Here is a 14,526-nt window from a genome sequence, read left to right as displayed (position 1 = left end):
TCGTATCTTTTGAAATTCAGAACAGGAATGCGGGAATCAAAGCATGTCTTTCATAGTTTATTAAAGCTTAGTAAATTGAAGTGGTATTTTTTCAATTCCACTGAGATACAAACTAAACCTAATTAGCACATTATAGAACAAGTGCAATGGACCAAACTCCTTTACCCTAAGTTGAGTAAATTCAGAATAAACATGAGCAATGTGTGCTTTCTCGCTCACATCTCCCATCAGGGAAATCATCTTCGTTCAGCAGTGTCGCCTTTGAAGTGACATTTTTGCATACCTGACAGTGGTTTTTATCCTCTTCGACAGTTAGGTAAATCTGCAGATACAGCTGTTTGGGAACTTGCCTCTCAGCATGCAATAATCTGATTTAAAGTGACGTTACTTGAAGACATTTTAAATAAAACTGTTTATAACATGCAGTGTGAAAGGAGTCCTGATTTGTCTTTCATGACTCACTTAAAGCACACTTGCTGTAATTAGGAACTATTTTGGCTGTTACACACTATCTCCAGGGCTGCCTTGAGATGTTGCGACTTTGGGAGGAGGATGAGTTGGATCACCACCTGGCACTGTTAGGTAAAGGTGGGTTTTTTTGTACAAGGCCTCCCTGCACAGTCTTACTGACCTCACCACAAACCTACAGTGAATTTTGAACTTGGGATTGTTTTGAAAAGCTGGCATTGTGATGATGGATCCTGCCGACTCCAAGTCTGGGACACAGATAATGTACCAGAAATGAACCCAGGGTTTAGTGAGAGGGAGAAACTGTGTTGGTCATGAAATGGTACTGGAGAAATGGGTAGGATTGAAGGTTGATAAATCACTATGGCCTGTTAATCTACATACCAAAGTACGAAAGGAAGTGGTCCTGGAAATGGTTGATGCATTGATGGTTCTCTTCGAAGATTCTGTAAACTCTGGAACAATTCCTACAGATTGGAGGGTAGCTAATGTGACCCTACCGTTTAAAAAGGGAGATAAAGAAAAAGCAGGGAATTACAGACCATTGAGTGTGATGTTCGTAGTGGAAAGATGCTAGCGTCCGTTATCAAGGACTTTATAACAGAGCACTTACAAAACAGTGGTAGAGTTAGATACAGTCAGGACAGATATACAAATGAGAAATCATGCTTGACAAATCTACTGGAATTCTTAACAACGTAACTAGTGGAGTTGATCAGATGGAGCCAGGTTTCTTTTGACTTCCAGAAGAAATCAATGCATAAAATTGAAGCACTTGGGTGTAGGGCTGATATACTTAGGTGGATGGAAAACTGGTTAGCAGACAGTAAACAGAGTAGGAATAATGAGTCTTTTTATGAATGGCAGGCAGGTACTAGGACCCCAGCTAATCACTATGTCTGTTAATGGTTTAATAAGGGAACTAAATGTAATATCTCAATTTCCAGATGAGGCAAAGCTGGGTAGAAGGCTGAGCTGTGAGGAAGAGGCAGAGATGCTTCATTGTGCAATGGAAGTGATGTGAGTGAGCAGAGATGGATAAATGTGAGGTTACCCACTTTGGTAGCAAAAACAGGAAAGCAGATTATTATTTGAATGGCTTTGATTTTAGAGAGGGGCATGTTCAACAAGTCCTGGGTGCACTTGTGCATATGTTGAAGGGAAACACACAGGTGCAACCGATAGAAAAGAAGGCAAACTGTATGTTGGCATTCCGACGAGAACATTCAAGAACAGGAACAAGAATGTAACAAGGAATTGGTGATGCTACTCTGGAATATTGTGTGTAGTTTTGATTTCCTTATCTGAGGGAATATATTCTTGTTTTAAAGGGAGTGCAATGAAGGTTTACCAGATTGATTCCTGGGCTGGCAAGACTGATGCATGAGGAGAGATTGAGTTGGGTAGTGTTGTTTCACTGGAGTTTAAAAGAATATGGGGGGCTCTTCCAGATGGTTTGATGCAGAAGGGATGTTCCTGATGGGGTGGAGACCAGAACCAGGGTTCATAGTTTAAATATAAGGGGTAAATCTTTTAAGACTGCGATGAGAAAAAATTTCTTCACTCAGGGAGTGGTAATCCTATAGAATTCACTGCCACAGAAAGTGGTTGACGCCAATACATTGTGTGTTTTCAAGGAGGAGGTAGAAAGGGAGCAAGGAATATGATGGGAGGGTGGGATTAGGATACTGAACTTGACGATCAGCCGTGAACATATTGAATGGCAGAGCAGTCTTGAGCGATCTAATGGCCTACTTAATAAAAGAAAGTAATTCTGTGTTTCTGGTTTCAGGGATGTGGATTTGGATACAGGTACACGCGACTCCCTCATTTACTGAAAAGTAAACCTGAAGATGTCAACATGCCAAGCCTGCAGAGTAAGTATCAGTAGGTCAATAATGTCACTGGAGATCTATCTCAGTGGGTGATGACAATCCTCCTTTCCATCAGTTTTCCATATTTTTTCAGTGACAGACAAATGAAATGAAGTAGAATTACATGGGTTTACTGCCCATCAAAAGTATTTAAATGCTAAGCAAGAGGCACTTTGGATCAAATGATTTTCCTTGTTGTGTTGTGTTCAGTGCTGCTATCACCCACAAGTCAATGGAATTCGTTCTCTCTATCTTACGGATGAGATAGCTTAAATGTTATAGAACCAGGTTCTCCAACCTGCAGCTTCCCTGGGAAGAAAATGTACTGCACTGGCACATCATCCTAGATTGTATATTGGGGTTTCTTAAGCAGGACTTCATGGGATTGGACTATAAAATTGGGATGGCTTGCTAAAATTATATAAGGCACTAATCAGACCACTGGTGGAATGCTGTTTTGCTCCCCCTATCGAAGGGAAAATATATTAACATTGGAGGCAGTCCAGAAGGTGTTTTGTGTCATTTCAGAAATGACACAAAACACCCAAACAGACTGGATCACATGAATAATAAGCGGAGTAGAACTACATCACTTCACCAGAGGCCACACTGATGATGTTACCTAGCATGGCGATGAAATGTCTGTAAGATAATCAAGCAGCTCGGTGAGCAAGTCTACAATCTCATCCACAATCCGAGCTACAAACTTTCGCAAGATTGATGAGGAATTTCATCTCCCAGTGTAGTGAGTCTGTAGAATTTGTTATCGCGTAGAGGCTGTCAAGGCTAGGTTGTTAAAAATATATTCAAGGCTGAGGTAGATATTTAATGCATAAGGGAATCAAGGGTTATGGAGGAAAGGCAGGAACGTAGAGTTGAGAATTATCAGATCAGCCGTGGTTTAGTTGAATGGAGGAGCAGAATGAACAGACTGGATAGCCTCCTTTTGCTCCGTCATTTCATTGGTCTCAAATTCATACTTTGGTATAATGCTGGAGGATGTATCATGATGGTAGGGTATTTATTTGGATCTATAAAAACTGTCTCCGCTGCCCTTTCACCTCTGAATCCTCACCTCAGCTCCTGCCATGATGATGGGATGGGGATCCTATCCTTTTGGTTCCAAGTTGAACGAGTTGGATGGTTCAACAAAAAAAAACAAAAACAGAAAATCCTAATTTCGAACAAATTGATCCTAAATTCTCATCTGAGTCCTCTGTGCGGAAGAGTTGTGGTAAGGGTATAAAAGTAAGGCCAGAAACATCTAGCTGTCAGTGAGATCCATGATATCCCTGCTTTCAGTATATATGAGTGTTACTTCTTTTGAAAACTCTTCAATCCAGAGTGTAGTTTTCTGCATCTCTTGCAATCATAAAAACGAAAAAAACTTGCCCTCAGCCTGTTGTTATGTCTCATGAATGACAAACTAAACTCTTCTAACTCATTCTTCATTTTCAGTTAACATCCTCAAGTATTCACAAGATGGCAAACCAGAGTGAGGAGGCAGTCCCCAAGTCTGCCCCTGTCAAAATGGGGGTCAAACCCCATTCTTGGTGTTAATCTGATCAGTGTGCTAACTGTCCTGGCATTTGAGCCGAACCCTATCCCTACCAATCTTATAGCAGAGATAGTTAAGGCAGATTTTAAATTCCCACAGTCAATTATGGGAAAGGAAAACAGGCTATCCAATCCTTGAGACATTCAAAAAGTAGCCTTGAGTTGCCATGACCATGACTTCTTTTACTTGGTATGGTTCTTTTGTATGATGGAGTCTGCACCTCAGCCAGGAATCCATCTGTCCTTTTCTTGAAGATACAGTCTATAAGCCAATACTGCAGAAATTGACAGCTTAAATGTATTAGCTAAAACCCGTTGTATTGGTGCAAGATATGGTCCGAAAGTTTCCTAATAATAAATGCATAACGTTTATTTAAATTTGATTTATCGTCATTTCCTCCTATTAAATAAAGATCATTGAAATTTGATAGCTCTTTTTAACAAATTTAATAGGTATTAAAGGCTGACATGAATAATGCACGGTAAAAGCCAGCAGTTGTGATTGAGGTGTGATTGTGATCTCAATGTAATTGAGAGCTGATATTAACATTGCTGGTTAGGACATTGCGTAGTTCTATCTTTAGATCAGAAGGTCCCAATGGGGAGTCAAAAAGAAACCTAGTCTTGGTGCAGGAAGGTCGCTAAGTATAGATAACACACTCTGATTTCTAGAGAACAGTTAGTATGTAGAACAGTTTACCTCAAAAATCTCCCATTCAGCAGAAGTAGAAAGATTTGATTCTGCCGCTGATAGCACACTCGTCATCTTGGATGAATACAAAAAGTCCCATGATGGTATTCGAAGAGCAAGGCAGTTTTATCAATATTTGGAGAAGCAACATTTATCCATCAACTGACATCACAAAAAATAGATCCTCCGGTCATCTAGCATCTGTGGAGAAGAGAGTAGAATTAATGTTTTGGATCCAGTGACGACTCTTCATAACTATTAGGAGCTAGGGAAAGATGTTAAAGATGCTGAAGACAGTAGTTGGTAGGATGAGGAAGGTGAAGGAGAGAAGGGAGAAGTGAGCAAATAGGTAGAGGTGGAGCCCAGAGAGAGAGAGAGAGAGTTAGACAGACAAAGGGATGAATAATGGTAAGCCCAAGCAAAAGCTGATAATGGAGACCATAAGTAGGTTAAAAATGCATTGGATATGATGAAAGCACCCTATGTCATGACAGGACCTGGGGCGTGGAGGTGCAAAAGGATATAGAGGAAGATGTTTTGGTTTGAAAATTATGGGACTCGATATTGAGTCCTAAAGGCTGCAGTGTGCCGAAGCAAAAAATGAGGTGCTGTTCTTCCAGCATGTGCTGAGGCTCACTGGAGCATTGCAGCAAGCCCAAGACAGACCTGTTGCCCAGGGAACACGGTGGTGTGTTCAAGTGACAGACAATTAGATGCCCAGAGTCATTTTTGCAGACAGAACAGAGGTGTTCCGCAAAGCTGTCGTCCAGTCTATGTTTCGTTACCCCAGTGTACAGGAGACCACATCGTGAGCAGTGAATTCAGTAGAATAAATTGAGTGAAGTGCAGGTTAGTTGCTACTTCACCTGGAAAGTGTGTCTGGGGTCTTGGACAGTGAGGAGGGAGGAAGTAAACAGGCTGGTATTACATCTTTGGCCTGTCCAAAGAAAGGTGCTGTGGGGTTGTGGGGAGGTTGGGAAAGGAGGAAGAGTAGACCTGGGTGAGCTATTCGTCTGGAAGGCTGACAGGGGAGGGGAGGGGAATATGTGTCGAGTTGTAGTATCCCACTGAAGGTGTCAGAAATAGTAGCTTACGATTCTTTGGGTATGCTGGTGGGATGGTAAATGAGGACTCGGTAGGGGACCTTTTCAGTATTGTAGGAGGGAAGAGAAGGGTTAAGAACAGAAGTGCAAGAGATCATTCGGATGCAGCGGAAGTCCCTGTCAACAGTGATGGTAGGGAATCCTAGGTAGAGGAAGAAAGTAGACTTTTCTGAGGGCTCATGTGGAAGGTGGCATCATCAGAAGAAATGCAGCAGGAACAGAGAAACTGGGAGAATGGAATGAAGTATTTACAGGAAGCAGGGAATGAGGATGTATGGTTTCACATATCCACAAAGAGACAGATATAATTTGGGCCCATGTGAGTACCCATGGCCAAAATCTTTTACCTGAAGAAAGTGAGAGGAGTTAAAGTTGTTCAGAATGAGGTCGAGTTTGGCCAGGTGGAGGAGAGTGATGGTGGATGGGGATGGTTCAGGCTATTTGTCCAGGAAGAACTGGATAGCCTTGAGGCCATCGATGTGTAAAACAGATTGCACATCAATGGTCATGAGGAGGCGGCTAGAACCCGCTAATTGAAAATACTGAAACTGACATAAAGGGTCAGAAGAATTGCAAATGTAAGTACGAAGGGGCTGGACAAGGGGAGAAAGAAAATCAAGTCAAGGTAGGAAGGTATTCCGTAGCTCAAGAGCAGGCAGAAATTATGGGTCTGCTCGGGCAGTTTTGTTTGAGGATTTTGGGAGAAGGTGGGGTATTATGAGGTGGGAGGCTGTTGATGGGAAGTCCCCAGAGAAGATGAGATTAATGACCATTGTCGACACAGTAGCCTTATGTTCAGTGGTGGGGGTTATGGTCCAGGAGAGATAGGAGGAGGTATGTGAGGGCTGGTGCTTAGCCTCTGCAACGTAGGGGTCAGTCAACCAGACAACAACAGCACCGCCCTTGTCAGCAGGCTTTATTACAAAGCCAGGGTTGGATCTGAGAACATGGAATGTAGGCAGTTCAGAGGGGTGGGTGGGGGACGCAGAGAAATTAAAATGTCACATCAACAGTTCTCAACAAACAGTTCAAGTGTAGATAAAAAGCCAGAGGGAGAGGCCCAGGAAATGGGTTTCTCCCTGCCACCTCTATCTTCAGCATAAATACAACCTTTTTCCTAGCTACTAATACTCTGAAAAGGGGTAACTAGACCTGAAATGTTAATTCTGTTTTCTCTCCACAAATGTTGCCAAATCACCAGCAATTTTTGCTTTTGTTTCTGATTTCCAGCATCTGCAGTTCTTTGTTTTATATTAGCCTGGCCATCTGTTCTGTTGCTAGAAGTGGGACTTAGCTATGTGTAAATTGGCTGATATGTTTCTTACAAAGCAACAGTGACTAGACGTCAACTTTACTCATGAGCAACAGTTCAGAAATTCTGAAGATATGAAAGGTGCTGGCTAAATTAAAATCATTCTGTTTTGGAGAGCGTCAACAGCAGTTTTAAGTATACGGTGGCAGCTTTCTGTCTTGTATGACTATGGTTAGTGCCATGGTGTACATGATGCCGGTGTTATACATTGCCTGGTGTGGCCCAGGAGTCCCAGTTCAGCATGGTGGCCTCTGCTGTATTTACTGCAGAGGAAGACAGTGGGCTGAGAAGGTGCACGATTCACTAGCCTCTGGTTTCTCTGGGTCCTCTTCTTGGCCAGCTGAGGCTTCTGTTTCTGCTTGCTTTTTCCAATGTCTCTCCAAACTTGGCTTAGACCATTTAGGACTGTGATGAGGGGAAATTTCTTCACCCAGAGACTGATGAGCCTGTGGGATTCTCTGCCACAGCTAGCAGTCAATGTTGTAATGTTGAATGTTTTCAAGAATCAGTTAGACATTGTTCTTGGGGCTAAAAGGATCAAAGGCTGTGGGGTGAAAATGGGCACAGAGTAGTGAGCTTGATGATTAGCCATAATCATTTTAAATGGTGTTGCAGGCTGAATGGCCTACTCTGGCTCCCGTTTTCTATGTTTAAGGGTGTCCTTGTAGGAGGTTTCGGTGTCTAGGAGATCATGATCCAGCGGCTAGTTCACTGCAAGGAAATTCTTGAGTATACTGTAGTCATCATCTGATGGTGATAACTGATCAGTAACTGGCAATGAGGGTATGCTGATGAAATTAGCATCCTTCAGGATCTCTGATTTGGTGACCTTGCTCTGCCAAGAAGGACTGAGAAAATTTCTGAGATATTGAAAGGTGCACACCACTCAGCCTTCTTGCCCGCCTAGTATATGTTGTCTAAGTCTCACCATTGTGCAGGATTGCACTGAGGGCACAAGCTTGCTATAGTTGTAGTTTAGCATTCTCATTCAGGCTGCTGTTTTTCTACACACTCTCACTCAGTTTAGAAATATCACTGCAAAAACTGTAGCTGTTCTCAGTATCAAGTGACACATTGCTGACAGTGGAGCTCAGACACACGTGACTGTCAATAACCTCCAGCATCATACGGTCAATGTATTGACAGTGTATATGTAATGTTCAATATATAGGCATATTTGGTATATATAGTTCTCACTGATGATCACAAGAGCACCCAAATAGCTCTGTAAATTTGTAACTAGTAAATAATGACTGTGACCAAGCATGAAACTTTCAGTGTTGGAGTTTAAATCTTGTCAGCTAGTGGTTTCACTGTCCATAGTGGCACCACGTAGTGTACATTTGTTTCACACCTCAGTACACTAGTTCAGTACCCCTCAGCTCTGTTCAGATTGATGAGGTTGCCTGCTTCTTTAACCTGAGAGTTTGAAGGGTCGTGCTCAAATGATTAGCATCGGTCCGAGGGAAAGTAATACATCCTGTCACTTTCATTCTCTGCCTTCCTGTGTGTTATAATCTGATATTAATTTATCAGATTTATTTTGAACAGTCACAAAACCTACAAGATACATGGATGTTAGATGTTTGTGGTGTTTACTTGTTTTGGTGTGGTGCTGGGATATGTTTGTGAGACAGGCTAGAGGCAGCTCTACAGTGTGACTAAAGAAAGCTTCACCTGACTGGGGAGTTCGTTCTGCAGCAGTATAGATGGAGGCCTGCTCCTTATTGAACATGTTCTGTACATAACCTCTTGTGTTGAATTAGACGTCTTAAAGGGAGAGTATCTGCATGAAACTTTGTTATATGTCACCCGGTAATGCTGGATGATAACTTAGAATGCCAAGTTTATTTCTGTTGATGTGTCTCATTTTGAACACACAAAAATGTTTTGGGAAAAAAAGAATAAGTTGGTTATGCGTAGATAGACTTTTTGATTCATTCATGGGATCTGCGTGTCACTGGCAGGGCAGCATTTATTGCCCATCCCTGTTTGCCCCAGAGGGCAGTTAAGTTTCAACCACATTGCTGTGGCTCTGGAGTCACATGTAGGCCAAAACAGGCAAGGTTGGAAGCTTTCCTTCCCTAAAGGACAAAGTGAACCAGATAGGCTTTCACAAAAATCAGCAGTGGTTTCATGGATTTGATTAGACTCTTAATTCCAGATTTTTATTTTTTTATTGAATTTGAATTCTACCATTTGTCATGTTGGGATTTGAACCCGAGTCCCTGGAACATAACCCAAGTCTCTGAGTTGATGTTCCATTGATAATGGCCACAGAAGTAGATATGGTGGCATGCAAGACATGTGGCATGCTGCCTTTATCGGTTAAGGCATTGAATACAAGAGTCAGGAAGTGATATTACAGCTTTGTAAAACCTTCAGTTTTGCTGAGCTTAGAGTATTGCGTTCAATTCTGGTTGCCATGTTACAGGAAGGTGTGGAGACTTTGGCGAGGATGTAGAAGAGGTTTACCAGGATACTGCCTGCACCAAAGGGTATGAGTGTAAGGAGAGACAAATTAGGGTTATTTTCTGTGGAGTAACAGAGGCTGAGGGGAGACCTGATAGGAGTTTATAAAATTATGAGATGCATAGATAGGATTGACAGTCACAATCTTCTCCCAAGAGTTGATGCGTTTAAGGTAAGAGGGAGAAAACTCAAAGGAGATGTGAGGAGTAAGTTTTTTTTACTCAGAGAACGGTAGGTGCCTGGAATGCATTGCCAGGGCTAGTGTGAAGGCATATATGATAGGGGTGTTTAAGAGACTTTCAGATAAGCACATGAGTAAGAAGGAATGGAGGGATACAGACCATGGGCAGGCAGAAGGGATTAGATTAATTTGGCATAATATTGTGGACCGAAGGGCCTGTTCCTATGCTGTACTGTTCTCTATTCTGTAATATCACTAGGCCATCCTCTCCCCTGGGAAAATTAAAATGTAATCCTGTCTGGCACAGCAAAGCCATTGAAATTTACACCCCCATCAGTATATTTGTGATTTCATTCACCATGATAATAGATATGCCAGATCTCTCTCTGCTTGAGACGTATGGAAGCTCTTTCTGCAGTGGGATAAGTGCCTAAACCCGATGCATGTTCTTCACCCTGAGTGATCCCAAAGGAGCTGCATCAAGATGATCTCGTCAGTGTATTGAACAGCCTGCAGCCTTCTCCAACCAAATCACCCATTGTCCAGATTGCTTAAAAATTCGAAGGATGTTCATTTCACAGGCAAGTTAGCAGCAACTTTCAGGTATAATTGGGGCATTCTATTAAGGTTTGTCGCACCAGAACCATTGTGAGGCTTCTCGCTGTAAAGGTGACTGAAAGGTTGGCTTTGATCAGCTGTGCCGTCATTTTATCAATTGTACAATGCTCTTTGTGATAAATGTTCCAGAAAAGACATTACAACCAATTATATTGATTATAGTCAACAGGATTTCCAAATAGCCACACAAACTGGCCAACATACAGCAACTACTTAGAGTTTTAGTAAACAAGTAATGCACTGTTTTCACTTTGACTCCATTTCCCTGAATTAGCTCAGTCATCCGACTGTCGCTTTTGAAGGCATGGCCACTTAGGCTCTTGTTTCCTGCGAGCTGAAAATTGAACTTGTTGTTGCGGAGAGGTGAAGCATGGTAACAAGCCCATCAGTCTGAAGTGTATTGTTACTTCTGTATTTGGAAACCATTTTGCATCTGTGTGAAAGGGCAGGAGAATTGCAGCTTTCATTTCCTTTTCCACAATCCTATCATTAGTGTCAGTATTAAAATGTTTGAAACATTTTGCTTCCTGTTATGATTCCGTGCACCTAGTCCAAATGATGTGAAAGACTGTTTTGTGGTTGAATGGCTTTAAAAATATTTTTTCACTTTCATTTTTTGAGCAAGGGTCAACAGTGACAAATTGAACTTGTATGGTGCTTTTAGAATTGCTGAATGAAGAGGCATACAGACTTAAGAATGCTAAATTTCAAAGGGCACAGCAATGTACACTACATCAGAAAAGTGAGTAGTGATTGGCTAGTGTGGACTGTTAATTGGTTGAGGTGTTAGTTTGGAGAATCCAACAGGGAATAGTTTTCCTTCAAGCTTTTTCTTAAATTTAAAAAAAAGGTTCTAATTGATCGAAGTGTTGTCCTAGCAAATGCACCAGAAACACTATCTTGAGCTTTTGATTAATTCAAAAAGGCCCAATTCCTTTAACCTGCTGAAAAGGCTCTAAAAATGCCTGTGTAAATCTCTCTGTCTTCCTTTAAAACACTTCTCAAAGACTACTTATTTGACTAAATCCGTCCTAATGTTTCATAATGTCATAGAATCATACATAAGAGAGGGATCGAGTTCCGGAACCAAGAAGTTATGCTGCAGCTGTACAAAACTCTGGTGCGGCCGCACTTGGAGTATTGCGTACAGTTCTGGTCACCGCATTATAAGAAGGATGTGGAAGCTTTGGAAAGGGTGCAGAGGAGATTTACTAGGATGTTGCTTGGTATGGAGGGAAGGACTTAAGAGGAAAGACTTGAGGCTATTTTCATTAGAGAGAAGAAGGTTGAGAGGTGACTTAATTGAAACCTATAAAATAATCAGAGGGTTCGATAGGGTGGATAGGGAGAACCATTTTTCCTAGGATGGTGACGGCGAGTACGAGGGGGCATAGCTTTAAATTGAGGGGCGAAAGATATAGGACAGATATCAGAGGCGGTTTCTTTACTCAGAGAGTACATAGAACATAGAACATAACAGCACAGGACAGGCCCTTTGGCCCTCGATGTTGTGCCGACCTGTCATATCGATCTCAAGCCCATCTAACCTACACTATTCTATGTACGTCCATATGCTTATCCAATGACGACTTAAATGTACCTAAAGTTGGCGAATCTACTACAGTTGCAGGCAAAGCGTTCCATTCCCTTACTACTCTGAGTAAAGAAACTACCTCTGACATCTGTCCTATATCTTTCACCCCTCAATTTAAAGCTATGCCCCCTCGTGCTCACTGTCACCATCCGAGGAAAAAGGCTTTCCCTATCCACCCAAACTAACCCTCTGATTATTTTATATATTTCAATTAAGTCACCTCTCAATCTTCTTCTCTCTAATGAAAACAGCCTCAGGTTCCTCAGCCTTTCCTCGTAAGACCTTCCCTCCATACCAGGCAACATCCTAGTAAATCTCCTCTGCACCCTTTCCAAAGCTTCCACATCCTTCTTATAATGCGGTGACCAGAACTGTACACAATACTCCAAGTGCGGCCGCACCAGAGTTTTATACAGCTTCACCATAACCTCTTGGTTCCAGAACTCGATCCCTCTATTAATAAAAGCTAAGACACTGTATGCCTTCTTAACAACCCTGTCAACCTGGGTGGCAACTTTCAAGGATCTGTGTACATGGACACCGAGATCTCTCTGCTCATTTACACTACCAAGAATCTTACTATTAGCCCCGTACTTTGCATTCCGGTTACTCCTACCAAAGTGCATCACCTCACACTTGTCTGCATTAAACTCCATTTGCCACCTCTCAGCCCAGCTCTGCAGCTTATCTATGTCTCTCTGCAACCTACAGCATCCTTCGTCACTATCCACAACTCCACCGACCTTAGTGTCGTCTGCAAATTTACTAACCCATCCTTCTACGCCCTCATCCAGGTCATTTATAAAAATGACAAAACAGTAGTGGACCCAACACCGACCCTTGCGGTACACCACTAGTAACTGGTCTCCAGGATGAACATTTCCCATCAACTACCACCCTCTGTCTTCTTTCAGCAAGCCAATTTCCGATCCAAACTGCTCTATCTCCCACAATTCCATTCCTCCGCATTTTGTACAATAGCCTATTATTAACCTTATCGAACGCCTTCCTGAAATCCATATACACCACATCAACCGGTTTACTCTCATCTACCTGTTTGGTCACCTTCTCAAAGAACTCTAATGTTTGTGAGGCACAACCTTCCCTTCACAAAACCGTGCTGACAATCCCTAATCAATTTATTCTTTTCTAGATGATTATAAATCCTATCCCTTATAACCTTTTCCAACACTTTACCAACAACTGAGGTAAGGCTCACTGGTCTATAATTATCAGGTTGTCTCTACTCCCCTTATTCAACAGGGCAACCACATTTGCTATCCTCCAGTCATCTGGCACTATTCCTGTAGACAATGACGAGTTAAAGATCAATGCCAAAGGCTTGGCAATCTCCTCCCTGGCTTCCCAGAGGATCGGAGGATAAATCCCATCCGGCCTAGGGGACTTATCTATCTTCACCCTCTGAAGGATTTCTAATACCTCTTCCTTGTGAACCTCAATCCCACCTAGTCTAGTAGCCTGTATCTCAGTATTCTCCTCGACAACATTGTTGTTTTCTAGAGTGAATACTGTTGAAAAATATTCATTTAGTGCTTCCCCTATCTCCTCTGACTCCACACACAACTTACCACTACTATCCTTGATTGGCCGTAATCTTACTTTCGTCATTCTTTTATTCCTTAAATACCTATAGAAAGCCTTAGGGTTTACCCTGATCCTATCCGCCAGCAACTTCTCATGTCTCCTCCTGGCTCTTCTGAGCTCTCTCTTTAGGTCTTTCCTGGCTACCTCATAGCCCTCAAGTGCCCTAACTAAGCCTTAACATCTCATCCTAACATAAGCCGCCTTCTTCCTCTTGACCAGAGATTCCACCTCCTTCGTAAGCCACGGCTCCCGCACTCTACAGCTTCCTCCCTGCCTGACAGGTACGTACTTATCTAGGACACACAGGAGCTTTTCCTTGAATAAGGTCCACATTTCTGATGTGCCCATCCCCTGCAGTTTCCTTCCCCATCCTATGCTCCCTAAATCTTGCCTAATCTCATCATTATTGCCTTTCCCCAGCTATAACTCTTGCCCAGTGGTATACACCTATCCCTTTCCATCACTAAAGTAAACATTACAGAATTGTGACCGCTATCACCAAAGTGCTCACCTACTTCCAAATCTAACACCTGGCCAGGCTCATTACCCAGTACCAAATCTAATGTGGCTTCGCCCCCTGTTGGCCTATCTACATACTGTGTTAGGAAGCCCTCCTGCACACACTGGACAAAAACTGACCCATCTATGGTACTCGAACCATAGTGTTCTCAGTCAATATTTGGAAAGTTGAAGTCCCCCATGACAACTACCCTGTCTCTCTCACTCCTATCGAGAATCATCTTTGCTATCCTTTCCTCTACATCTCTGGAACTATTCAGAGGCTATGGAAAACTCCCAACAGGGTGACCTCTCCTTTCCTGTTTCTAACCTCAGCCCATACTACCTCAGTTGACGAGTACCCAAACATCCTTTCTGCAACTGTAATACTGTCCTTGACCAACAATGCCACACCTCCCCCGCTTTTACCATCTTCTCTGTTCTTACTGAAACATCTAAATCCCGGAACCTGCAACAATCATTCCTGTCCCTGCTCTATCCATGTCTCCGGAATGGCCACAACATCGAAGTCCCAGGTACTAACCCATGCTGC

At 42.5% G+C, this 14,526-nt stretch overlaps 1 protein-coding gene across 1 annotated transcript in view; it reads left to right on the top strand.

The window, feature by feature from the left end:
- The window catches only part of LOC125460234 (E3 ubiquitin-protein ligase RNF123), a 334,824-nt gene that overhangs the window by 175,921 nt on the left and 144,377 nt on the right, over positions 1-14,526 (top strand). The window contains exon 31 of the mRNA XM_048547433.2: positions 2,261-2,345. Coding sequence (XP_048403390.1) covers positions 2,261-2,345 — 85 coding nt within the window. The remainder of the gene's footprint in view (positions 1-2,260; positions 2,346-14,526) is intronic.

This window comes from Stegostoma tigrinum, chromosome 11, assembly GCF_030684315.1.
Source record: "Stegostoma tigrinum isolate sSteTig4 chromosome 11, sSteTig4.hap1, whole genome shotgun sequence".
NCBI classification, from domain to species: Eukaryota; Metazoa; Chordata; class Chondrichthyes; order Orectolobiformes; family Stegostomatidae; genus Stegostoma; species Stegostoma tigrinum.
This window is presented reverse-complemented; position numbering and strand designations above follow the sequence as displayed.